The sequence below is a fragment of the Clarias gariepinus genome, chromosome 23 (genome assembly GCF_024256425.1).
Source record: "Clarias gariepinus isolate MV-2021 ecotype Netherlands chromosome 23, CGAR_prim_01v2, whole genome shotgun sequence".
Taxonomy (NCBI): Eukaryota; Metazoa; Chordata; class Actinopteri; order Siluriformes; family Clariidae; genus Clarias; species Clarias gariepinus.
The window spans coordinates 5,837,393-5,864,783 of NC_071122.1; the positions used below are offsets into that span (position 1 = coordinate 5,837,393).

General features: G+C 35.7%; 1 protein-coding gene across 1 annotated transcript in view; it reads left to right on the plus strand.

Moving 5' to 3' along the window:
- Positions 1 to 25,193, plus strand: part of epha8 (eph receptor A8) — a 92,704-nt gene extending 67,511 nt beyond the window's left edge. The window contains exons 4-17 of the mRNA XM_053483946.1: positions 9,116 to 9,271; positions 9,542 to 10,003; positions 10,220 to 10,344; positions 11,144 to 11,306; positions 12,486 to 12,603; positions 14,930 to 14,997; positions 15,235 to 15,360; positions 16,119 to 16,304; positions 16,941 to 17,002; positions 18,316 to 18,525; positions 19,101 to 19,250; positions 20,453 to 20,643; positions 21,238 to 21,393; positions 23,944 to 25,193. Coding sequence (XP_053339921.1) covers positions 9,116 to 9,271; positions 9,542 to 10,003; positions 10,220 to 10,344; positions 11,144 to 11,306; positions 12,486 to 12,603; positions 14,930 to 14,997; positions 15,235 to 15,360; positions 16,119 to 16,304; positions 16,941 to 17,002; positions 18,316 to 18,525; positions 19,101 to 19,250; positions 20,453 to 20,643; positions 21,238 to 21,393; positions 23,944 to 24,058 — 2,288 coding nt within the window. The 3' untranslated portion in view covers positions 24,059 to 25,193. The remainder of the gene's footprint in view (positions 1 to 9,115; positions 9,272 to 9,541; positions 10,004 to 10,219; positions 10,345 to 11,143; positions 11,307 to 12,485; positions 12,604 to 14,929; positions 14,998 to 15,234; positions 15,361 to 16,118; positions 16,305 to 16,940; positions 17,003 to 18,315; positions 18,526 to 19,100; positions 19,251 to 20,452; positions 20,644 to 21,237; positions 21,394 to 23,943) is intronic.
- Positions 25,194 to 27,391: the final 2,198 nt, after the last annotated feature.

Genomic DNA, 27,391 nt, shown 5'->3' on the forward strand with positions numbered 1-27,391 from the left:
GTTAACAGCAGTTGGAAATTAAAATAAGGTCATACAGTCAACACATTTTAGAGGATATAAGAATCCTATCAATAAGAATTATTACTTGACATAAGAACATAATGTCAACAATTGTCCTAAAATAGCACAAGTACAGAACATAATGCAACCAAGTTTCAGAAAATGACATAAGGACCTGTTTCTGCAAGTGCCATAGTATGACAACAAGAGCATGAGAGCCTAGATTACATATGAGCCCACTGTGAACAGATGTCTGAAGGCAACATGAGAACGTTGTCAAGACTTAAACTGGCATAAGAAACTTGTTTACAGAAGATGACATAGTTCTATAGTGTCATAGTATTTACATTTAGGCATTTAGCAGACGCTCTTATCCAGAGCGACTTACACTTTTATCTCATTACACATCTGAGCAGTTGAGGGTTAAGGGCCTTGCTCAAGGACCCAACAGTGGCAACTTGGTGGTTATGGGGTTTGAACCTGGGATCTTCCGAACCGTAGTACCCACAGTATGACATGAAACCCATATGTACTATACACAAGTGTCATGCAATCATATAAGAACCTACTGTAAAGATATAAACTGTTATAAGATATTTGTCCACAAGTGTCTTAAGATGATATAAGAGCCTTTTTTGCATCATAATGTAGTATGGCATGTCTATGTCGACAGGTGTCATAAGATCACATAAGGACCTGCTGTGAACAAGAGTTGCTTCAAAAATGTTTTCAAGACTTATAAACTGGCATAAGGTTTTTGTGTCCATCAGAACATGACATAAGATCTGTTATTCTGCATCATAGTATGATGTAAGACCCTTATGTCAACAAGTGTCATAAGATCACATAAGAACCTATTGTGAAAATGACATAGGAATGTTTTCAACACTAATAAACTGACAAAAGTGTCATAGAATGATATAAGGATGTCAACAAATATCATGTTAACAATGGTCAACAAATGTCTTAAATTGACAAAGTAAATTTATTTTAAGTACTATAAGATGACATACTGTAAGGGGACCCTGTTTGAACATGCAGTACAAGATAATATGGTATAAGAACTTTACATCAAAGTGTCAAAATATGACATACAAATTTTTAATTATTTATTTATTTTTAAATGCTAGTTTTATTTGTGTAGCACAGATCTAGAACCGGCCCTAATAACGAATATCTTTGTTACTTTGAGACTTTCCTTCCTGTCATTTGTAGTATAAAAATGCCTCTGCCACAACCACAAGCTTTCATGACTTTACTCATTGCTTCACCTTTACCAGGTCCTAACAGTCATCACAAATTGACATAGCAGCCTGAAATGCCTTATTTTGTAACGTCTACATCGCCCATGTGCAGTAGCTCGAGAGCGCTCACTGTCAGTTGAAGGACCAAGCAGCCGCTCTTCCTACAGTTAACGACTCCACAAGGTCACACTCTATTTAGGCAGGTTCGGCTCCATCTATCAAGCAGTTAGAACGAGACACAGCATTTCTTTTGCAAATTGATTAGCAATTCCCCTCCTTTACTTGTGCTTCTGTCGCTAAACAAAGTTGAAGATCACAGTTTTAAGGACAATTTGCTGCTATACTGTGGGTGATAAACGTATGGTCATTTTATCTTCTTAGATGACGTATGACCCTTATGTTGTCAAGTGTCACAAGATGATGTATGACCCTCATGTCGAAAAATTGTCATAAAATGATGTCTGAGCCTTACGTTGTCAAATGTCATAGGATGACAAATTAATTTTATATCATCAAGCGTCATAAGATGACTTAAGAACTTTATGTCATCAAGTATCATAAGATGACATGTGACCCTTGTCACCAAATGTCACAAGGTGACATATAGCCAACACATTTTATAGGACTACCTTATAACCTTATGTCTATGAAAGCCATAAAATAACTTTAAAATGCATAGCATAAGATGGGGCGTAGTGGTTAGCACTGTCGCCTTGCACCTCCAGGGTCCGGGTTCGATTCTCGGCCAGACTTGATTCCCGTCTCTGTGTGCATGGAGTTTGCATGTTCTCCCCGTGCTTGGTGGGACCCTCCGGGTACTCCAGTTTCCTCCCACAGTCCAAAGATATGCAGCAGGTTAGGCTAACTGGCATTCCCAATTTGCCCGTAGTGTGTGTATGTGTGTGTGCCCTGCGATGGATTGGGGTGTACCCTGCCCTGTGCCCTAAGCTTCCTGGGATAGGCTCCAGGTCCCCGTGACCCTGAATACAGGATAAAGCGGTATAGAAGATGAGTGAGTGAGCATATAATGGCACATTTCATTAAATGTTATAAGATGACATAATAATCACGTGAGGTTAAAAATTGTCATTAGAGGTCATATGAACCCAATTTTTGGAAGTGCCATAAGATGACACAGGAACATTATGACAACTGTTATAGGAATGTTGTAACCATAAATGATGTAAAAAAAAATGTCAAGATACAACTTGACTTCTCAACAAATGGCATAAAAACCTCATTAATTAGTTGTGGCCTATAATATTTCTAATAATAAACAATTATTATAATACCCATATCGTTTCTTCACCCAGACAGAAAGTCATTATGAAAAGACACAAAGTGTTGCAAGATGTCACTATTGTTTTATTATCATTTGATTCTGACTTTTATGTCCAACAAATTGTCATTTTCTTTGTCAAAACAAAGTCATTTATCTCAGGTGTGATTCCTAGATAATTTTGGACCCATAAAACATGTAATGAAGAGCATATGCAGCTGTCCTGTAGGCTGATGAACACCAAGTTGAATAATGTGTAAACCAACATCCAAAAGAAATCTCGCCCTCCACATGGCGCCTGCTTGACGCAGATGAGTATTTCTAATCAAAGGTCTTGTTATTTAATGATTATGGAAAGGTCACGGCTGCATCCTCTTTAATTCTTTCCTTCAGATTTCAGCTCACATTTAAACATATTAAACAGATTGGCATTTGGCGAGGCTGCGATGAAGCTCGGCGATCTGATTATTTAAAAAGAATGATTTCTTTTTCATTTCTTCCTCACCCTCAACCCACTTTACTGCGCACACTCTATCTTGAGACCATGCCTTTGGGGGTATGTGTGTGTATGTGTGTGTGTTGCTGTATGGTATCAGTGTTGCTGTAATGAGCAGAGAGGTTCAGGATCCAGATGGTGCCGGTCATGATCAGTATCACTGCAGTGTGGCCTGCAGTCTGAAGACAGATTGGCTGCCTGCAAATGTCACTAACCTCTAATAATGTCACATCGAAAAGACGCATTGGTTTACTGATGGTTTGCTTACACACACACACACAAACATACAGGTCACACTGAAGTTCTCAATGAGAAGATGTAGTCTAAAAGAGTCTCCAGTGTCAGAGGTAGGCTTCATGTAAGTTACATCTTCAGGACAGAGTTCTTCATGTCTTGTGGTTTCTCAGGAACGTTTTAATAAGAAACATTTTCACAGCTGTCCCACACAATGGGATTCGAACCTTCAACTCTGGAGGTTTGAGGTCACGGTGCTAGCTACTGTGTCACCCCTTAAGGCTTGTTCACTTTAGATCTAATTAGAGTATCACTGAGACGACTCCAGTGAGGTTTGTCAGAACTGAACACAGGGTACCTTCTACAGTACATGACTTTACCATTTGAGAATCCATAACCCCCACAGTGCGCAGAGGGAAATGTGTCCCCGCTTACAGGACACATGTACAGAGGCCCAGTGATGAAGTAGTGCATTTCCAGCTATGATTTCTCTGACAGAATCATTCATCACTTAGATGAATCCTCCCAGCTTGTTAGCAGCTGTTGTTTGTTCCCTGATGAGATGTCGGGATTTTAAAGAGTGTTTAGTTGTGTGTAAATGCATATTGAAATGGAAGACAAACTAGAAATTCCAGTCTTATTTACAAAGGGCAACATGTTGTAATTTCATCTTAGATCGTTGTCAATTATTCATTTTGTAAAAAATTACATTGTCATGAATTTCACCTCTAAATTGCAACTGCTTTTTTCCCCCCTTTCTCATCTTATGCTTTTGATTTGGATTAGGTCCTTTCATTGCCCCTGTCCTGTCTTCAACGTTTTACCTGATTATGTCCATCTGTTGGCTACACAGCCCCTAAAGTGACATGAAAGGAGCAGAAAATTATGTCGAGAGGGAAAAAATTGGAAGAATAAGGCACATCTTTAGCAAAATTTGTCTGAGAGTACATCTGGGTTATTCCAAAAAAGTTAAAATTACACTATCTAGAGTGGCCCCCCTTTAGCAGCTAAAACAGCTTCCATTCTTCTTGGAAAGCTGTCCACAAGATTTTGGAGTGTTTCTGTGTGAATTCATGCCCATTGATTCTGTAGAGCATTTATGAGGTCAGGCACTGATGTTGGACAAGAGCGCCTGGCTTGAAATCTCCCTTCCAGTTCATCCATAAGGTGCTCGATGGGGTTGAGGGCAGGGCTCTGTGTGGGCTATAATTAAGTCTATGTCTTTATAGTCCTTGCTTTGCGCACTAGAGCACAGTAATGTTGGAATGGAAAAGGGACAACCCCAAACTATTCCCACAAAGTGGCAAGCAAAGTTGCAGCATAGCGTTGTCGAAGATGACTTGATGTACTAAAGCGTTAAGCTTGTTCGTCACTGGTTCGATAATTATATAATTCATGTAATAATTAACAGGTTTGGCCAAATACTATTGTCTATATAGTGTACAAAATCACACCTATGAATGATTACATTTTAGTAATGTTCATTATTTTCATTTCATTTTTTGTAAATCAAATCATAAAAGAAACGCTTTCAACTTGTTAGCAAGCTTATGTTAGGTAAAATTAGTTATACTCCTGCAATATGATTGGTTACAAGAATTCCGTCTCATCTCATAATTGGTTAGATGTCCACTGAGAATTAAATGTTAGCTAATCCAAGAGCATGATGTTGTTATTTTAATATATTGTGGTTCAGCACAATTTAGCTAATGACATGTTGAATGGAGGTATATACTGTATAATGCATTTTTTAAATGTATCCTTCACAAGTCCCTTAAGGGGCTTCATAGTTCTGTGTTTCACTTTTGATTAGGCAGCACTAAGCTGTCCATAGAACAAAGAAAAGCCCCAGTGTGCAATAGAGCTGTCAATCAACTTGAGACAAAAACTTGGGCTTTTTTTGTTTGTTTTTTATCTAAACTTTATTGTTGCATTAGTTAAAGCATGCTATTGATTTTAGACTAATAGTACAAAAAATTAAGAAATGAGACTTATGAATTGTCAGGAAAGTGCCGTGAAGGCACAAGACTACAGCTTTCATCAGCCACTCATTGGTGGTGCCAGGAGGCAGCTTGAAATAAAATGAGTGTGGTTTATTTAGAATTTTTCTTTACTAAAATATATTTTTTGAATTTAAAAAGTGTATTTATATAGCCCCATTTATAATGACCCATTAACAAAGTGCTTTACAAAAGAAAAAGTACTAACCGAAACAATAGGGCCGTCCAAAAAACAACAAATAAAACTCAACATCCTTCAGGAATTAAAAACCAAAGAAAAAAAACAATGTTTTTAAGAAAGATTTAAAAGTACCCAAATATGACGCTGAGCTTATATTAAAGACAAATTATTCCACAGCCGCGGAGCAGCCGCAGCATACGCTTGATGACAACATATGTTTTAGTCCGTGGTACATAAAAAAGAAGCTGATTGAAGGACCTTAGTGACCGTGATGAAGAATGGGGCTGTAGAAAGTCAACAAGGTATTTGGGAGATTAATCATTTAAAAGCTTTATAGATAAATTTATTTTAAAATAAACTTTAAAACAAACTGAAAGCCAGCTCAGCAATGCTAAAACAATGGTTTTGGAAAGTAATCTAAGTAAAAAAACTAAAAAAAAAAAAAAACTGTTTTTTATGACTGAGTTTATTGTTTCTTGAAAGAAAGGTTGCTATCAAATATTATTCCCAAATTCTTGACATTGTAATTTGATGATGTGATGAACCTGCTACCTAACTGAGGAGGTTGTCTACTTATAAGTACCAGGTTTTCCATTTATTGGTCTGTTGTATATGACATCATATATGAGTCAGCACTTGCATCCTCATTTTTCTGGCGACTACATTAAAATTAATTTCTTTTTGCTAATCATTCATAAAAAAAAATATGTACATCTTCATATGTTTAACAAATTCATTGACCAACAATATGAATATGGCCTTTCTCTGGACAGCTGTCCTTTTTTAAGCAAATCGCTCATTTTATATTATTACAGTTTATTTTACATGAAAATGTACATGAAGTGTAGCTTTAAGCTGTTTAGTACAATTAGTGTTCTCTAATACGAGTTGCGTTGAAGTCCAACCTGGATTTATCATCTCATGTATCGAAGACTGAAGGAGTAAAAGCAATTAACATTTATAGAAACTTCAAGCACAGTACTAGTGAGTCTTTATTTTTTTCTATAGTGAGACTTTTAGCTGCAGTAAAACATTTGAACAGTGCAAATGTTTTGAAAAGGCCGTATGTCTGTGAATGATGATCCCTGCCGAGGTGACTCAGAGATCACTGGAGTCTATCCTGTGAATGTTCAGTAAGTGGAAAACCTGATTCTTAAAAATCGACAGATAACTTGTCACCAATTTGTGTAAGAGACCCATCTGTCTGTGGGAACTGTACACACAGTCATTCACCAACACCACTTGTACATTACAGGAATTAGGCTGGGAGTTATTATTACCCCATACCCCCCCCCCCCCCCCCCTTACAGTCCTTACCTCACATCAAGACATTTCCACATGTTTGGGTTATTAAAGGAGTTCCTGGGAGGCCAGAATTTCAGAAGTGAAGCAGGCAGTCTGATCATGGCTCAGGTGTACTAATAAACAACTTTTTACCTCTATGCTATTCACCACTAGTGAAAGTCTGAGATGAGTGCATTAATGTAGCAGGGATTATATAGAGAAATATGAGTTTGTTACTCTCATAACTGTGCTCTGTTATTTTGCACAATCAGAAGTCCTGCTTTGACTTGAACTCCCTTTAGCAAAAGTCTCAAGTAATGTTTATGGGAAATTCCAACAAGATTCTTTGGCTTTTGTCCAGTTTTGACCCTGAACCCCGTCCTTCACCTTAACGCTTTTCAAAATTAATTTAAATCTGCAAGCATGAGACCATGTGATGGAAGCAAGTTGTTGAAATTGGATGTGCTCCATGCCTCAGTCCAGAGTGTGAACTTTGACTAAGCTTGACTAAGCCATGGTCTATATTGCGTTTGGCTTTAACAACAAGGTAGAATTTGGAAAAGTTCAAACTTTGAAATCCCCAAGGAAAAGGTTGGAATTTTGTTTTATTAAAGTGTCCACACTTTTCACAGATCCCATGCATTGGTAATGCTGTAGACATTAAGAATGTGAAAAAATAAAACACTTTTCCACCACATTTATCTATTTATATAAAAGTTAAAAATTTCAAGGTCAACACACGATGGCTGTAAATATTCATTAAAATTCATAGTGATGCAAATCCCCCCTGCAGTGGGCGCGTTGCTCTGACAGGTGCTGACAAACCAAACAATATCCTGATATAGGGGGGAAAACAGTACAAAAAACCCTCAACTAAACCCTATTACAAAATGTGTAACCTCTGGATTAAAGTGGCCATCCAGTGTCAAATATTTATTACACTTTACTGCTTTGTGTTTATATTTTCCCTGAAAAATGACCTAAATGTCACCAAGGAGTATCATGATGAATTCATCAAAAAGAGACGATCATACACTCCATCCATCGTCCACTGCATGGTTGCTATTTATAACTGCATTGCTGCATGCATGTGTTGCAGATTGCATAACTGCTGGTAATCTGTCAGAACTCCAAAGCGATGAAAAGGGTCCACAATTGATGAGCGTGCATTCATGATCTGCTTTTTTTTTCACTCTGGAGAAAAAAATAGAACTACAACAACAACAAAAAAAACATCATAATATGAAGAGAATTAATTGGATGAAATGAGTGAAGAAACCAGATGGAAATAAATATCGCAATCAGGGATTCTTTCAGGTTCCCTGGGGAGAGGATAGTTCCAGAGGGGGATAAAAAAAGACCCTGAAATTGCTTAAATTGCTAATTTGTGTATCTTCAGCCATGCATTTTTCTTTTTTTCCTCTCTTATCAGTATGCTTGGTTCATTGACAGCTTCAATCTCATTAAACACTTCAAACTGCAGAGCTGACAACAGTGCTGTGATGCTTATGTGCAGCAAAGATCTGAAACGATTATTTGGTCAGTTTAATGACTGCATGGTCAATGAACAACAGTAATATTTCCAATTTGAAACTAAATGTCAGTATGATTTGTGAACAAAGGCAGCCTTTAGGTTAGCTCTTTAGGTGGGTTTCTATTTTGCAAAAGATTAGTGCTGCTGTAGAAAGTTAGAATCTTTAAATATTTGGAAGAACCTTTAAGAATTCCTTGTTTTCTATCATTAGATTGAAGAACATATATTTTATATATACACCAAACAGGTATAACATTTACATCACAACACTGATCACCATTTATACACAAGCAAACTGGTGACAGGATCATGGGCACCCAAGTCTCACACATGCCCATGGCGTCCAATCCCAAAGAAAGATCAATGCAACACAAATTACTAAAATAGTCAATGTTGGCTTTGATAGAAATGCTGCATAACTACTAATGCACCAAACCCTGATTTTAATTAATTAATTCATTCATTCATTTATTCATTCATTCATTCATTCATTCATTCATTCATTTGTTGTCATTATAATCTATACTGGTGAGGGCTTAATACCTTAAATACAGCGCATATGCTGGACATACTGGGAGCAGGGCAGAAAGGCACTCTGGATTGGACACCAGGCATCAAGGCATTATGTCACAAGAAAACATGAGAGACACAGAACAAAGATGCAAATTATTGATTGATTGATTTGTTGATTGTTTGATTGATTGATTGATTGATTGATTGATTGATTGATTGATTGATTGATTGATTGATTGATTGATTGATCGATTGATTGATTGATTGATTGATTGATTTTGTACCAATTCCTCACAAAATGTGTTGTTTTTTGCGTAAATGTTGTCATTTGTTCTTTTCCCATGTTTTAGCCTGCGAAGTGGGCTTCTACAAACCTGTGGCAGGAGATCAGCTTTGTGGAAAATGTCCTCTTCACAGCCACTCAGAGACCAGAGCGGCTCTCACATGTCCTTGTGATGCCAACTTTTTCCGTGCATCTTTTGACCCTCCTGGTGCTCCTTGCACAAGTATGGCACAACAAAGCATGTTTATAAAATTATTTTTAATTTAAATTGTTATGAAATTATTCACTTTAAACAACAATGTCCACAACATCTGGTATAGCTAGAATGTAGCTTACGAAAGCTAAGATTACTTAAGATTAAGAGTTTATATCATGCTTTGTCTTGAGAAAAAAAAAAGGTTCTTAAAATGCACTTTAATATACAATGATAACTTTAATCGCCTTTTGCAGTTAAGTCGTAATTGAATGCTATTTGGAACTTGTGCCACTACAGGACCTCCCTCAGCACCTATAAATGTGATTTCTTCTGTAAACGGGACCAGTGTTAACCTGGAATGGGGTTCTCCTCTGGACACAGGCGGCCGTACGGATCTCACCTATGATGTGCAGTGCAAGATATGTGTAAAGGATGGAGGGCAGTGTGAGGACTGCAACGTCGGAGGAAACTCTGTCAATGGAATATTAGGAGCTGCTGTTGGAGCCCAAGCAAGTTCCAATGGAGGATCAACGGGAAGTGGAGGAGGGTTGGGTTTAAGTGGATTAGTCTCACGAGCAGGAGTCACTTCAGTCAGGTTCATCCCCCAGCAGAAGGGACTGACAGAGCCATGGGTAAACGTGGTTAACCTAGCGGCCCACACTAACTACACCTTCCGCATTCTGGTGATGAATGGAGTGACTTACCGGAGCAAGGAACCATTGCCTTACATCATGGTCAACATTACGACAAATCAGGCAGGTAAGAGACTTTGTTTAAAAATATAGAAGTGTTTTGTTACAAGACACGGTTCCTAGTCGGACCCTATATGAAGTTAAAATCTTTTAACTCTCAAAAAGTGATTTTGGAAGTTTAAAAAAATACTTTGGTGATGTAAATATTATAAGCTATCCACTATTTTAGTCACGTAACAAACTGATCAAGACAAAAAAATGACTTTATTTTCTATATTTCCAGCTCCGTCTCAGGTGATGGCTATCCGTCAAGAAAATGCTAGCACAAATAGCATCACCCTTATGTGGCATGAACCTGACCAACCTAATGGAGTAATCCTGGAGTATGATATTAAATATTATGAAAAGGTGGGATCTCAATGTACTGTAAAATTTGTTTAGTCTTGTGAAGGTTTTTTGTGATATATCAGTGCATGGATGAATAGCATCAAGTATTGCATTTAATATCTGAACAAACATGACAGCAGGGAGGATCACATAATTTTAGATGCGATGTGAACAAGATAATGTGACTCAAAAATGCTTCACGAAATACAAATGGCCAGTGTGAACCATTAGAGAAGGGTCACATTTGTTTACGGGCTAGGTCGGCCACAGATCGCGCAATTCAATCACATGGCTCGATGGCAGCTCCATTTAATTGAATGGAAATTACCAACCGGTGGCGGTTTGTCACGATTTAGTCTGATTATTAAAAGTGACAATGAACGGCAAACAGCGTGAGCCATGCCAAGCGCTGGGGAGCCGTTAATTGCCGAGCGAGCTGGGAGCTTTGCCGCCTAATGGGCCAAAAGGGATCTCAGCTGTGTGGGGGAATTAGTAAACAGTGGTCGGCACCACATGGAGAGCAAATGAGATTTACATGCATTTGCTTATGAGGTTGAAGTGCTTTTCAAGGTACTGTGCTTGTAAGTCCTGACTTATAAATAGTGCCCTCAGGTGGAAGAACATAAGATGAACAGGTTCTTTTAAAACAAATTGCGCTGGTGTAAATTAGGATCTTCATTAAAACAATGGCTAAGTTGATGGATCATGCCTCAAAGAAGGTTAACATATATAAGGATGAAATTCTACAGCATATACCACTAGCTACCTACTGTATTTCAGACTAGAAGGTTTTGTGAAACTGTCTGAAATTTTTCCACAGGAGAACGAGCAGCACAGCTATTCCACCCTGAAGTCAAAAACAACAAGTGCTAAAGTGTCCGGGCTCAAACCGGGCACCAGCTATATCTTTCAGATCAGGGCCAGGACCTCGGCTGGGTGTGGCCGCTTTAGCCCTTCCGTAGAAATCCAGACTGGAAAAGCAGGTGAGGAGCTGACCTATTGTTACCAGACATCCCTTTATGGAAAAATAGTTGTACTTACAGTAACATCTTTTAAGGAAAATTTTAAGGCCAATCATTCTGGACGTTACTGTACATTTGATTCAGTGATTCTTTTCTTTTTTTTATTTAAACAATTGCATTATCTGGTGCACTAGTGGCTAGAATTTCAAGTGTCAAATCACTTTTATGCCAAGTCACAAAGACTTCCCATGTGAAACACTACAATGACCTATGGCTTCCTATCAGCTGTCACTGGGAAAGTTACTTAACCCCAGCCTTTTGAAACTACGGATGCAACAAGAAAGCATGGAATCAATCCACCAAACATGGAAAGAACATGAACACAGAGATTCTAACAGGTTGAGGCAACAGTGCTAATTGCTAAGATATTATGACACCATCTGTCGAAAAAACTATATATAGTACAATACTGTACAATATATTAGAATACAATTTAATGATACAATCTAAAAATCTACTGATTTTAGTAGAACTAATATCAGTAGAATACAACTGAATCAATTAGTATAAAATAGAAGTCAATACAGCAGTAGAACAGAATCCAATAAAACTTTTCTTGTAATATAACTTCTGAAGTTTTTGCCAGAATTTGGTGAGATGCCACAGTACATGAATTTCACAACAGACTAAGAAAAAGATAAATCTCTCCCACTTCCAATCCACAGCTCTAAGAGGAGGTATTATCAGTGGATTTATTACTGCGATGCAGTTATTCAGGCGATCTGGATTCTAACGCCGTACTGATTTAGACACAGGAAACATCGATAAGTCATCATGTTGGTCAGAATAGCTTGAGGAAGCGCTCATAGCGGATTGATTGTGATTTTATTACAGGGTCATCTTGCGCTGAATCCCAAGTGCGCTCTTATAATCTCTTTGGTTATTGCCGGGTCATAACAAATATCTGATGTAACTGACCCTAAAAAAGCAAACAGGTTTAGCCGATCGAAAGGTAGACTTTGTCATTTTATCAATGTGAGATAAAGAATGATTGACAGCTAAATATTAATAAATAAATTATCATTATGAAATAATACATTCAATTCAAATGTACGAGTTTAAGTTGATTTAAAATAAATAATTTGCTAATGATTTGGATAATGTATATGTGATGAAGATTTTATTCTTTGCCCCTTCCAGCCCCCTTACGTTACAACACTGTGACAATTATCTGGATCTCCATGGCACTGGTCTCGGGGATCATCACCTTTTTGGCTCTAATCATCTGCAGAAAACGGCAAGAGGAGTACTTTGAATTGTTTGACTTTTCTTTTTCTTTTATTATGTTTTTAATCCAGCATGTGTAATAGGTACAGAAGAGGATTATGGACACCATAAAAATATGTTTAAGTTTAGACTTTAACCTCACAATTCTGTGTTTTTTCCCCTCAGAATTCTATCTCTGATTCACAGAATTCTGACCTATTTCTTTGTAATTTCTTTGTTTTTCTACATTACAACGTTTTTTTTTTTTTTTTAAATGAAGTACATTTTAGGGTGTCTCTAATCTTCTTCCATGTGTATACAATAAACATCTTTCGATTTTTTTTTACAGCATAATGTACATAATGTTTGTCTATATATTGATTACTATATTACTCATTTAGACTTAATACCCCTTATGTCAAGATGGTATGACATTATTATAAAAATCATCTCATTGTTTCGGTTTAGTAACTTAACAGGATATAAGAATCTCGTTTCATATAACATGCTACAGTATACATATTTCTGGTTAATACCTAAATATGAGATATTAAATAAATTGTTTGCTAACACTTTATAATTATTTTATTTTTTTATAGACAAACCTTGTTATTATCAGAGAGTATTTCATTATTCCACTTAAAATATCATCTTATTTCAAAATTTGTTACTATACAAAGTTAACCCATAACTCTCATTATTTCATTATATAATGTGATATTTTTTATAATATCTAACTATTTTTCATTTAATTAGACCTTATTTTAAGAAGTCTAAATATAATTACTTTGACTCATCATCCTATTATTCTTCTTAATGATAAGTTAGTTTATTCTAACATTTCTAAATGTTATGTTTGCATTTTTATGTTATCATCCCAGTATTTAAAAAAAAATACATAATTATTTCAATTAATTAAGTGAATAATAATTTGTCTACACATAATTGCAAATCAATTATTTGAATATAATTATCAGATCTTTAAATTTCAACAACATCATTTTAAGTTAGAATTATTGCCAGATTATTATAATGTTGTTTTATTATAATATGTAATGATTTGTACTGAATAATTTCATCATTTCCACATATTAATTGATTTTTACTTTATAGTTCAAGTCAAGTCGCGTTTATTAAATTATTATTAACTTAGTAAACTCATACATTCTAACTGTTTCAAATTATACAGTAATTACATTGTTTTGTTTTAAGCACATTATTATCAGATCGAATTCCATTATAAGATATTCCAAGTTATTATCTATTTTTTTAGATATAACACTATCTTGCTTTCTTTCTCTTTTTTGTGCTTATTTAGACCTTTATTTATTTAAGTATTTCAACTTACAATGTTGTAATTTCAACTTTATCTCTTCACTCTCTTTCACTCATTTACTCATTATCCATTGATCATTGATGTAACAGCAATCTCCCAGTAAGCTGAGTCATAATATTCAGCCATAACCGTAAGAGGCAAAACACTAGACAGAGTATAGTGTAGGTTTCCTGTGTGCTGTCTAGGTGGCTCTGACCGCTCGGGGCACGACTCCATAGGACCTCTAGGGTGTGGTCTGAAGTGCACCAGGATGTTAGTGGGTGCTGTGGGTTGCAGCAAGGGGCCTCCTTAAAAGAGACTTGTTTGTCTAAAACACTCCATGGGTGCTCAATTGTATTCAGATATAGGGTATCTGGAGGCCAATCCACAACTTTGAACTTTTTGTTTGCTGGGACCCATATGTACAGTAGTGGCTGTGATGTAGTGGGTATTCTGATCCCTTTCTATTGTGACCGGCATTTACTTTTTTTAATTGATTTGTACTGCATTGGCTTTTTTTTGGGATAAATGCTGGCCCTTGGTGCCTGTGGTCATGGGTGAGCCTTGGGTGCGGTCACCAGTTTACTGGTGCATAGTTGGTGATAAATCAATTTATCTAGCAGTGGTGTTAATATTGTTGCTGATCAGTGTGAAACAGAACAGACTAAAACATAAAGTAGTTTTAGTAGAAAACTAGATAACTAATTTATAACTAGTAGCGTTATACTGTAATAAAAGTAAGTCAGACAAATTGCTGGATAAATTCAGTTCACAGATACTGTATATCTAATGATTAATTTATAGACCAAACAATAGAAAAATGCATTTGTTTCATATTTCAAGCACAAGACAGAAATGAATCACTTCCATGGAGATGAACTATTACTTAAGCAATGTAATTACAGTATCAGTTGTGATGTATTATTTTCATGAGATATAAATTTAATAATGTACTGTACGTTACACAATGATATAGAGAGATGTGTATGATATGGATGCCATAAAACATTGCAAGAATTTGTACCTTTTTCTGTGTTCTCAAAATTCTTCACCTTCTCTCCAGACACTGTGGCTACAGCAAGGCGTTCCAGGATTCAGACGAGGAAAAGATGCATTACCAGAATGGGCATGGTAAAAAAAACATCTATATATATATATATATATATATATATATATATATATATATATATATATATATATATAATGTGTGTTGTGTGTGTATATAATAATGAAATAAATAATTAAACATATAATATATATAATATATAAGCCCCAACTGCTACTTGGATCCTCCAGTGATTGTAACTGTGATTGAAAACCGCTTTTATCCTGCACTATGTGACCAAATGCTAATTCTGTTTATTCTAGTATCATTTCCAGAAGCCAGATTTTATATTGATCCCCACACATACGAGGACCCATGCCAGGCTGTCCACGAGTTTGCCAGAGAAATTGAAGCTTCCCGGATCAAAATTGAGAAAATTATTGGTTCAGGTATGCTTGGATTGTGTGGCCTTGGGACTATAGATCAGGACATTTGTGTTGAAGTGTGAGATGAATGCTAACATGCTACAGTAACCAGACACATTACCAGACAGATTATATGGGTACCTATAAAATACGCTCCTAATAAACCTCTTCTGAACCATTTGGTTGAATAAGTTCAGGTGTCTAAGCATCACTATCTTTTATCAAACACTTTATTTTTTACCTTTTTATTAATTTACCATGCATATGTTATTACACAGCATTTTAAATAAATACAAGCACATTGTAACTGTTTGTGAAGTCTCTGAGGAATTAAATTAAAACTATAAAAATTTGTTTTGTTTTCCATGTATGACAGTTTCATGCAAAGGTTTATGGTACCTTAGTGCAAAATGAAGAAGGAAATAAATTTATTTATTTATTTATTTATTTATTTGTTTAAAGTTTTAGTTTTCACAGACATTGTTTTATCATTTCAAGAAGTTAAAAATCTTAATTTTCATGACTTTGCTAATGTTTATTTATTTTTGTTTTATTGATCCTATTTTTTTATATTTCCATCTTTTATTTTGATATTTTTTTCATACTTATGAATAAAGATATGCTCAATACAATTTAACACACACATAAAGACTTTATTTTTTAATAATTCTCTAAAATACCTAAACCTAACATTTGGACAAGATTTAAATCTTAAATCTTTCCTGCAAAAGAAATTCTTAAATCATATCAAAGTAGAGCAGTGTTACTTTCCATGCGTACAGGAGAGTTTGGGGAAGTGTGTTATGGCCGTATGAGGCTGCCTGGGAAGCGGGACGTCCCTGTGGCCCTAAAGACTCTGAAGGTCGGCTACACTGAGAAACAGAGGCGAGATTTTCTAAGTGAAGCCAGCATCATGGCCCAGTTTGACCATCCCAATGTGATCCGTCTGGAAGGAGTGGTAACACGAAGTAAGCTTTCTAGTCATGCAGGTCATTTTACAAAGTGAGCTTGTAAGTTTAATCTGTGTTATAATCTCCAGGACAATTATCCATTTACTGTAACTTAACAACTTTACTTCATACCTTCCTAGAAAATTCTTACTATTATTTAGAAACCTTTTAGAGAAGTAGAAAAGTGTTAATAGGACAAAACTAATCAGAGTTATTGTAACTAAGACCTGTGTACATAACACTATACTGTACACTGTAATGTTACATAAGGGTATAAAATATAGAAAGTAGGCTCTATAACATAAAGAATCATTCACTTGGAAGTTCTTGGAGTCATGATGTCCTGACGGTCATATGTAAATCACTTGAGGTGTTTATGAGCCTGATTAGAGCTAATTGTAGGTGTTTTGTACACAGCTGAAGATATACAACCTTTAAATAAGAAACTTTAAGGAAATTTTTTGTTGTTTAGGTTCCTGACATTTTTCACTTAAAAAAAAAACTATGCCTAAGAAGGCAACACTTTGTATACTCTTGGTTGCACACTTTACTTTTTGGGATTGATGTAAATCTGTTATTTTCCGTCTGTCTGTCTATCTTTCTATCCATCCATCCATCCATCCATCCATCCATCCATCCATCAATCCTTTTCAGGTAAACCGGTAATGATCATTACTGAATACATGGAGAATGGCTCTCTGGATTCATTCTTAAGGGTGTGTAAACTTTTATTTCTCTATTTTAAATTTACGTGTGCATGTGTGCATATACAGTATATTGATGAAGATAGGTTCTATTTTAAATCTGGTTCCTTTTAAGATTTCTTCTCCTTGACATTTCACAAAGGTTTTTCCTCGCTTATTCCCCTGCTCATTGTAGATAAATGCATGTTTATATTCCCATAAAATTTCTATACAAATAAAATGTTATTGAATTGAAATATATTTCATCAAAACTGCTAAAAATTATAATGACCTTAAGTAGATTTTACTGTACAAACAATTTTGATAAAAATGTTCATGTTACTACAAGAAATTAAGTTTGTAAATGTAGCCTACTATGTTGCTGTGCTAATTGTTATAGATTTTTATTACTCCTTTTTTTCCAAGTTCTTTAAAGTTCAGCCTTTATTAGTCACATATACATAACAAATACAAAATTTTAATATTTTACATACACTGTAGTTTTCTTTCATTTAATTTTTATATCATTTTATATTTAATTTCTAAACTACACTGGTGTCTGCCTCCAAAGCTATCATTGAGTAAGAAGCTGTTTTACAATAAAGCTCAAAAAATCTATCAGTCTGTCAAAAGGTGAGTAAATTAAACCCTCAGTCTTAACAACAATTGTTTTCCATTTTTCTGCACAAATATTAACCATGTGGTGGGGAAATGAAAAGTAAAATGGTAACCGTATGACTAACATTTATGGAAGTTTTCCAGTGGATCTTCTAAAAGCATGTTATGCCCTGCAGAAAGCATAGCAATTTCTCCCCAAAAAAGAGACTTTCTTATCATTTATCCAAATTACTTTACAATAAGTCATGTAGCAGTCTAATATCAGTGCTGTAATTTGCTCTGTGGCTTTTCCACATCTTTTATTGATCAAAAATGTACATACTGTAAATGAGTGGAGTTTGATTACTAGCAACTGATTGGCCGACATGGAACTGAGGACAAATCAAATTTAAATCAAATTCAAATTATATGGTATTTTATAGGTCATTTTATATTTATAAGAAAGGTGAAACAGAAACGATGATCACTGATTAATTATTAATCATTTATTCAATGCTTTGGCCCAAAATTAAGAACTGCTTAAGCTTAGTCAAATAAACAAGATTAGTATTGCCATAAAACGGGGATGCTGGGAAAACTAGAAAACTGGGAATACAGAAAATCCAGGACACACAAGAGGCATGACGTGGAAGACTTGACAGGACTATAAATTGCACACACAAGCTGAGGACAGGTAAGGAAACAGGAAGTGGTGTTTGTGTGACACCTCACTATATCTGTCCTTATAGAGACACGATGGTCAGTTCACCATCATTCAGCTGGTTGGGATCCTCCGAGGCATTGCTGCCGGCATGACGTATCTGTCAGATCTCGGCTACATCCATCGGGACCTGGCTGCAAGGAACATCCTGGTCAACAGCAATCTGGTCTGCAAGGTTTCAGACTTTGGTTTGTCACGGGTGTTAGAGGACGACCCAGATGCAGCTTACACAACCACTGTGAGCTATATACCGAATAAAGCATGGGATATTTATAAGGTGTATAATATTAACGTATGTTCATATATTTTGGTTATACCTCCTATGGAGGATATATTGTATCTACAATGGCCTTTAAGCACATTCAAATTTATTCCCAAGGGAGTATAGTTAGTTATACAGTATATGTTATAATTCTTATAAAAATGCATTACAGGTTATTGTGAAGTTTATAATGAATTTGTAAAATGAGTTTAGAAAGTGGGTTTTCTATTGTTTAATGTTATTACACATTCTATTACCATTGCCAGGGAGGTCAACCCCCATCTGACATTTATACAAAGCTTTATACAAAGATCAGGATGCATTCTACTGTATATATAGCTGGAAAGTGTCATGTATTTTACGTACTGATTATAATGACACATGTAATGACTAATAAATGCATTTTAATATGATTTTATAATAATTTATAATCATAATAATTTAATCGTAATTTAAATATCCTCATAATTTATTGTTTTGATTATTATTACTGTTCCATTTCAGTAAAATTATGTTCACTTTATGAAACAGCAGTTTTTTTTGCACGGCAGGGTGGAAAGATCCCAATCCGCTGGACGGCTCCCGAAGCAATCGCCTACCGCAAGTTCTCCTCGTCCAGTGACGTGTGGAGTTACGGAGTGGTGATGTGGGAGGTGATGTCCTATGGAGAGCGGCCGTACTGGAACCTTACAAACAGAGACGTGGGTACCTGGTGTGACAATGGGTACAAGCATAGAGGGTGGTTTATATATGCGTTACATAATCTAAAACATTTCCTTGATTCTTTGAATTTGAAGAAACTAAACAAACAAAATCAGAACAAAAATATTCTCATGGCTATTTGGGATTTGAGTCTGTAAATATTCATATCTTCAAAATGCTACTTTATTAAAATAAACATTATCTGTCTTTTTCAAAAGTGAAAGATTAATAAGATGCAATAATTGTTTATGTGCTTCAGTACTATTTATTTCTTTATCAACGAATATTCTTGTATATTGTCTTTCCTACAGTAAATTTGACCATTTTGCCCTACAAATTTTTTTTTTTCAAAAATTGTTGTTTATACTACTAAAAATGAGAAACATTCAATTTAATTAATATGCATAAAATAAACTCAAAAGAGAGTCCTCTTAATCGTATCTAATATCCATCTTTTTATTTGCAATACAAACTTGTTACAAATTTATCGAGTAAAAATTAAAAATAGCCAAATATACTGTAAGTAGTGATTATCATTACCAAAAGAAAAGCAGATCAGTACCTTTATGAATACAGAGTGTACACATTTATAAATTGCCTATGAACATGTTACAAGCTGACATTATAATAAAGCATCACTTAGATGAAAATGTACTGTAGTGACACCTCACTATATCTGTCCTTATAGAGACACGATGGTCATAGTACTGCATGACTTTGTTTGTGTCTGCAAATAATAATGTCCATTTTTTTAAGAATTCAAAAGGCTTACATGTTCATGAATCATGTTATAAGAACGGGGTTCTTAGAAAATGTTGACAGAGTTAGATACAGCTTGTGTTACCTGCATACAAACAGCACACTATGTATAAAATATATATACGGCCAGTTAGATTTTATTCATTTAAAAAAATTATTACATGTGATCTATAAATTACAAAATCAGTTTACAGTATGTGCAAATTTAAGTCTTTAAGCAATGTTTGGCATTTATGAATGTCATATGAGCATGGTCTAAGCTGAGGTTATTGGGACGCTTTAATAAAAAGAGAACAGATTCGTTTAGAACATGAGGTTTTAAGCTTAACTAATATGCTACCAAAAGGATAATGAATTAAGCCTGCTGAATTAAGGCTTTTGAAGATAATAAGCTGAGCACATAAGGGTGCTAGCGTGTTGCCGTTGCTGTTTGTGTGTGCAGGTAATAAAGTCAGTGGAGGAAGGCTACAGGCTTCCAGCGCCGATGGGCTGCCCTGCTGCTCTCCACACGCTCATGCTGGACTGCTGGCAAAAGGAGCGTAGTGAACGGCCCAGGTTCTGCCAGATCGTCACAGTGCTGGACAAGCTTATCCGCAACCCAGAAAACCTCAAGTCAATGGACACATTGTGCAGGTAGAGAGCAGGCAATCGATACACCTTTTTAATAGGGATTTGTTTTACAAAAGTGCTCTGTTTGCGACAGGTTTGATCCCTTAACTGAAGGCACACAACATTCTTACACAAGAAAGTTTTCTGTTTGGTGCTTATGCTTCTCTTGAGAAGACGGGTCTCAGACGCCGGGTGTACATTTTCCAATAAGCCCGTCTCAAATAGATGTGTTCTGTGTTAAGTAAAAGGGGCCCTGCGCTAAATTGACATTGATCCGAACTGAATCAAAAGACTCATAGAGGGTTTGAGCTAGAGCCAGCACGTCCTGCGATCGGACTTGAATAAATTGCCCATGCGTCGAAGGGTCGCCGATGCATATCGAGATGGGGAGCAAAGTGACGACGCAGGAGGATTTCATCCCTACATTAATCTACCCAAAACCAGCAATTTTTTCCACAATCAGGTCTTACCTCCAGCACTTCTCCATCATTTCATCTTGTATTGATTTTCTGCCTGAGCTGGTTGCATTTCAAAGCTTTCCCTCATTCCCTACCTCTCTCCCTCTCTCTCTCCCTCTCTATCTCTCACTCTCTATCTCTCTCTCTTTCTCTTATTCAGACTGAACAGCCCATTGATGAACAGAAGCATTCCTGATTTCACAACCTGCAGATCAGTGAATGACTGGTTGGACACCATCAAGATGGGCCGCTACAAAAACCACTTTGCGGCAGGAGGTTATCACACACTCGGTCACGTGATGAGCATGAATCAATAGTAAGTGATAACGGCGCATAAGGATAATTATATCCATATATATATATATATATATATATATATATATATATATATATATATATATATATATATACAGGGGGGCATTCATGTCATTCATGTCACAGGACTTTAGATTGTGTGGAATTACCGAACCATCCCTTAATTTCTCTACATAATCCCTATATAAAATAATGCACTTATCACAGTGTTTCACTAGTGCTTGGATAGCATCAAGGCAGAAAGTTTTCTCAGTACACCAGCGCCAAGATCAGACTGCCTGCTTTACGTCTCAAATGCTGGCCTCCCAGGGACTTCTTTAGTGACCCAAACATGTTGAAAAGGCTTGTAGCGAGGTCAGGGCTGTATGGGGGATGTGGCAATAACTCGCCTGAGTTCCCCTAATGTGCAAGTAGTGTTGCTAAAATAAAGACATGTGTCTCTTCTACAATGAGTTATCTTTCAATTTTTAAGGATCTGCCGCTCCACTTGCTGAATCTGAGTCTCCTCGGGTGGGATCGTCATTCAATAATGTACAGCTTTCTTTAAAACATTTGCACCATTCAAATGTTTTACTGTGGCTAAGAGTCTCATTACCATACTGAGCTTTAACGCCATCATTCAGAAATTTCCTCCCCATCACTGTACTGTTCTTCTGTAAATTTCAATCACTTTTTATATGCCTTCATTTACCTTCAAAAACAACACGGTATTCCATGTTTGGTTGTTGCTTAACACGTGATTCGCACAGCCTGATGTTTCATGCCCTGGTGCGGTAATAAAAGGCACATCCCTTATAATGGCTTGTATGGCTAACGCAATGTGCTAACAGGATGTGCTCTGATCTCTTCTTCTTTTAATGTCAAGTCTAGGTTTAACTTAAACGGCATTCATACTGTAGGTAGTTTAACATATACATTTAAATAAATACATTTAAAGTGTGTTTACACTTTTAAACTATACTTCTTTTAAACTTCTGAAAGAACTTATCATTGTGTCTACACCTGAATAAAAGTCACCAAGCAAATCCAAAACAGTCTTTAGCTGTTATAATGCATAATAAATAATACTTAAAATATTTTTGCATTAATGATTCATAAATAAAATTTTTATAATGTTTATAATTGTATTTATAATTGCATTACACTTTATAGCATAAAAGGCATTATGCTATAAAGTGTAATGCCTTTTCATCAATAATTACCCAGTGTGTATTGTATAATGCTTTAAGAATGCATTATAACATGTTATGAGTGTATACATAGATTGATTATGCATATGGCTGACCATGGAAAATGTTACCAGAAAATTGTGTAAATCTTTTTAATCAGTCTTGATTATTTGAATAAAATTATAACTAATTAAAGAATATACATTTAGCGAAAATAGTGCATGTAAAATAAGCTGTCGTGGCAACAACAGTTTATTTTTAACCTGAACTCAGCACAAGAGAAACTCTCCCAGAGCTCCAAATCGCAGATGGATGAAAGATCAGAAAGAATTTATTTATGATTTCTCCAGCAGTTCACGGGAAGGTCAAGCAATGAAATGTTTTGAAACATTCTTGTGGAGGTTTAGGCGACTTGTTTTAATGGTGCGAGGAGGAAGGAAAAGCTGCAAAAGTTTGCATATTAATGAAGATAAAGTGTCTTAACAAGCAAAAGGAAAAGAGGAAACTTAAGCTTTCCAACTTAAGTCTTAAGCACGGAGGGGTTTGTGCTGTTCTCTGTAACAAGCTTTTAGATGTATTAATAATAAACTTTAAAAAGGCAGTTGAAATTAGAGGCTGGTGAATATAAATGTATAAAAGAAGTCCTTTCATAAATTAACCTTTGCAGTTGTTGGATAACTCCTCTGGATGGCTTGATTACAGTTACGTGGCATGTAACATTAGCCCAACAAATAAAGAGTTAAAAGTTGCCTGCTGTTAAAGTATAATGTTTGTTCAAGTCAAAGAGGGACATTTGATTGTGCAGAGTAACAGAATATAGTTTTGAGAGTAAAAAACTTCCTTTATTTCTTTATATAATCCCCTGCTAAAACAACGCTGGCCTTCCAGGAACCACTCTAATGGCCCAAATATGTGAAAATAGGACTGTACGGGGGTGTTGGTGAATGATTGCGTGCACAGTTCCCACAGACATGTTCGTCTCTTTCGCAACAAGTCTTTCGATTTTCAAGGACCAGGCTTTCCACCGAATATAAGCCATCTCAGCCGGATCATTATTCATCAACATACAGCCTTCTTTTAAACTTTTGCACCATTCAAATATTGTACTGCGGCAAAATCAACAGAAGTCCGGGTTTGATTTAAACGTCTTTAGAATGTGAAATATTGCTTTTTGTAATATATTATAGACCGCAAAAAATATCTAAAGTTTAAATTAATGCTTTTGTTCTAATACGTTATTGTTACTTTTCTTCTCCAGCTGTCACTACAATGAACATTACATTACGCTATGTGTAACACACTGATTGTCTCTTTATGCTGAAAATATCCCTGCAAAACTTGTGCTTTTTAAAATCTGTCTTTTCTCTCGTGTCTCCACACAGTGACATTCAGAAGCTGGGGGTTACGCTGATGGGTCATCAGAAGAAGATTATGACCAGTGTCCAGGTGATGCGAGCGCAGGTGTTAAACCAGAGCGTGCCGTCGGTGCACGTATAATCACCTGCTGTTTCAATATAAATACATAATCATCCGATGTGTCTGTTCGGGTCGTGTGTTACGAACTCTTAAAGACTCTCCTCTAAAAAGAGAACTTCAAGAGGACTCTGAATTTCAAGGGTTTTCTTCTCAACACTGGATTTTTTTTTTTTTTTATAGGAAAATCCCTGCATTCTTTCTATGAAAATTTCTTGAACATTTTGTTGTTTTTCTCTTTTTAGTAAAGCTGAAGATGCCTGCCTTAAAGACCATGGGTAATTTAAATATCGGTGTATGTATATATAAAGGAAGATTTAATGAATGCTTCTGATGTATAGATAAAAGCGGGAAAACTTCACAGCATTAATGAAAGTGGTGGGAATGCTGAGGAAAAGAAAGGTAGACGAGCTTATAAAAGTGCATAAGCTATAATCTGAGTGCTGTGAACCGGTTTCTCGGCAAAAATAAAAAAAAATAAAAATGATAAATAAATAATTAGCAAAATTACTCCTAATTTTCTTAACAAAAGAAATGACAGTAATGGCACTTTAAATGTCCATACAACAATATATATATATATATATATATATATATATATATATATATATATATATATATATGTAGATTTCTGCTTGTTAGTTTTTCAATTCTTTATAAACCATATTTTTAAAAACCCACACGTTCTGCATCCCTTTAACAACGATATCTTTGGCTTTTCACGGAATAATTAATTATGTGCATATCAGCTACTTAAAGGTCATTTGTAATGTTTTTTTCAGCCTGTTACTGAGTGTGCTGAATGCGCTTCAGCTTCTGTCTGCTGTTTTAAAAGAACAGGAGACTAGAATGTTCTTTAAAAGAGAAATATGAAGCTTGTGGAATTTGTGCTGCTGTAGTTCTCTTACCGAACAATGATTCACACCACAGCTTCAATAACACAGGAGTCCATCTTTTGCTAATAATATTCCCTTCAGAAAGGTAATGTGATAAATGTCATGATAATAATATAATCTATCTTAATATTTATTACCGGATTTTCAGGATAGTTGTTAGAGGTATGCAACTCGGGGTGTAAGGTCGGACTAACAGTGTTACTCAGACCTTCTTACTGAACTTCAATTCATATGAAATGTACATTCATAAAATCTTTACAGCTTCACCCTTATGCTGATGAGGTTTTAATAATAATAATATTAATAATAATAATAATAATGTTCTTTAAAGCTCTAATAAAGTACCTAAGTTTTAGTGTATTAGTTAATTAGCATTGATTATAGGATAAATATTATAAATGACATTTTTTACTTTAACAATTACAAATAGTTAAAATAATAAACAAATAAATCACATTGCTTGTGATATATTCTAATACAATTTATTTATTTTTCTATTTTATAAACAAGGAGTAGCGTAGCTGCGTCATGGTTAGCACTGTGGCTTTGCACCTCCAGGATTTAGTGTTTAAGTCCTGGTTAACTGGCATGTCCAAATTGCCCGTAGTGTGAGTGAGTGTGTGCTTGTGCAGTCCAGCAATGGACTGGTGCCCCATCCAGGTTGCACCCTGCCTTCTGCCTGAAGTGTCCTGGGATAGGCTCCAGGCTTTCCATGACCCTATACAGGAGAGGCGCTATAGGTAAAGAAGAAATGCATTAATAAACAGAGGTTTGACATTTATCATAAAAAAAATTATATTATTATAAAAATAAAATTTAAAATCCTGTTAAAAAAAAAAGAAACGTTTGAGAATGTTAATGAGAAGAGCACTTATACAGGATGTTTCGCTTTGATAAACATCAACATGTTTTTAGCAGACTTACAAGTCCCTTGTTGCTATGGTAACAACAACATATCAGAGTGCTATATCGTTCATATTGCAGTTATAATATGAACTGCCCAAGCTGTACTGTTATACAGAAATAAGAACCTCCTGACCAATCAGACTGCAGCATTTAGGATTGCTCCGTTCTATACTACTATTTAAGGAACTTAAATATCATTTAAATCATATGTAAAAAATGAAAAGGTTGTGTCGTGCTTTTTAAGGAAAAAAGTGAATTATAGGGTGAAAGTAATGAAAAACACCCTGCCCCAATAAGATGATTATTTTCCTGAAAAAAAAAAACAGGACATGGATTGCTAAGATCATTGTAAGATCAATTGTAAGATCAATTAATAGGGTGGTATTTTATTAGAGCTTTAAGTTGCATTATTTGTGAATAATTAGGCATTATTACACAGGTTTATAAAGATCAATTAATTACATTTTAATAATTTTAGTGAGTAAAAAGATTGAATGCAGGGTATTTTCATGTGCATCATTAGGGTTGTTGCAATAAGGTGTTAAACTGGACATCATCTGTAAAACGGGAAGGGATTGATGGGTTCTTGTGAAACATTCACGTGTACATAATGATTAAAAAATAAATATAAATATGTTCTTTCTGTACTTTTTCAAAGAGCAATACTCTCCTGTATGCACCAGCGAGTGCAAATAAAGTTCAAACACTGCCATCAGTGGTTTTGCAGTGACTTCATGGATCAGTGTGTGTGTGTATCATCATCATCATCATCATCCTCGCTCTTACCCTCACTTATTTCAGCACCATGATAATGTAGCACAGGAAGATGCCACTGGCGCTCATAGTGTCCCACTTTCAATTTTCAGCTGTCTCTGTTTCTCCCTGAGGCCAGACTGAGCCATCATATAATCTTCTGTCTGCAAACATCTTTCATCTGTGTATCACAAATGACCTGGGCACAACACTGGAAACACAGCAATTACTTATTTCAGCAGCAGAACCGGCAAAACTGGCACAAGTGCGGAACTGGCAGACCCACCAGACACTGCAAAAACAATTTAGCATCCTGTCGCAAAAAAAAAAGACATAACCTGCATAACCATGAAACTGGCTGAACTGGTATAATTGGTACAATTGCAGAACCACCAAAATTCATAACCCACAGAACCAGCAAAATCTAGCAGAAATGGCAAAAATGGGCAAAAATCCAGCTCCAGCTGCATTCGCAGAACCAGCAGCACTGGCAGAACTGCAGAACCAGCAAAACTGGCATATTTGGAACAATTGCAGAACCAACAGAACAAGTAGCACAAAACTAGCAAAAATGGAACACCAGCAGAACTGGCAGAAGCAGAATATTCATCAGAACCAGCAGAATTGAAAGAACCATCTGGCAGCACTTACAGAAACAGCAGAACAGGCAAAACTGGCACAAGTGTTGGAATCAGTAAAAGCAACAAAACCAGAATAACCTGCAGAATCAACAGAACCAAAAGAACCTACAGAAGTGCAGCAGTAGAACTGGTAGAACTGGTAGAAGTAGGAAAATAAAATG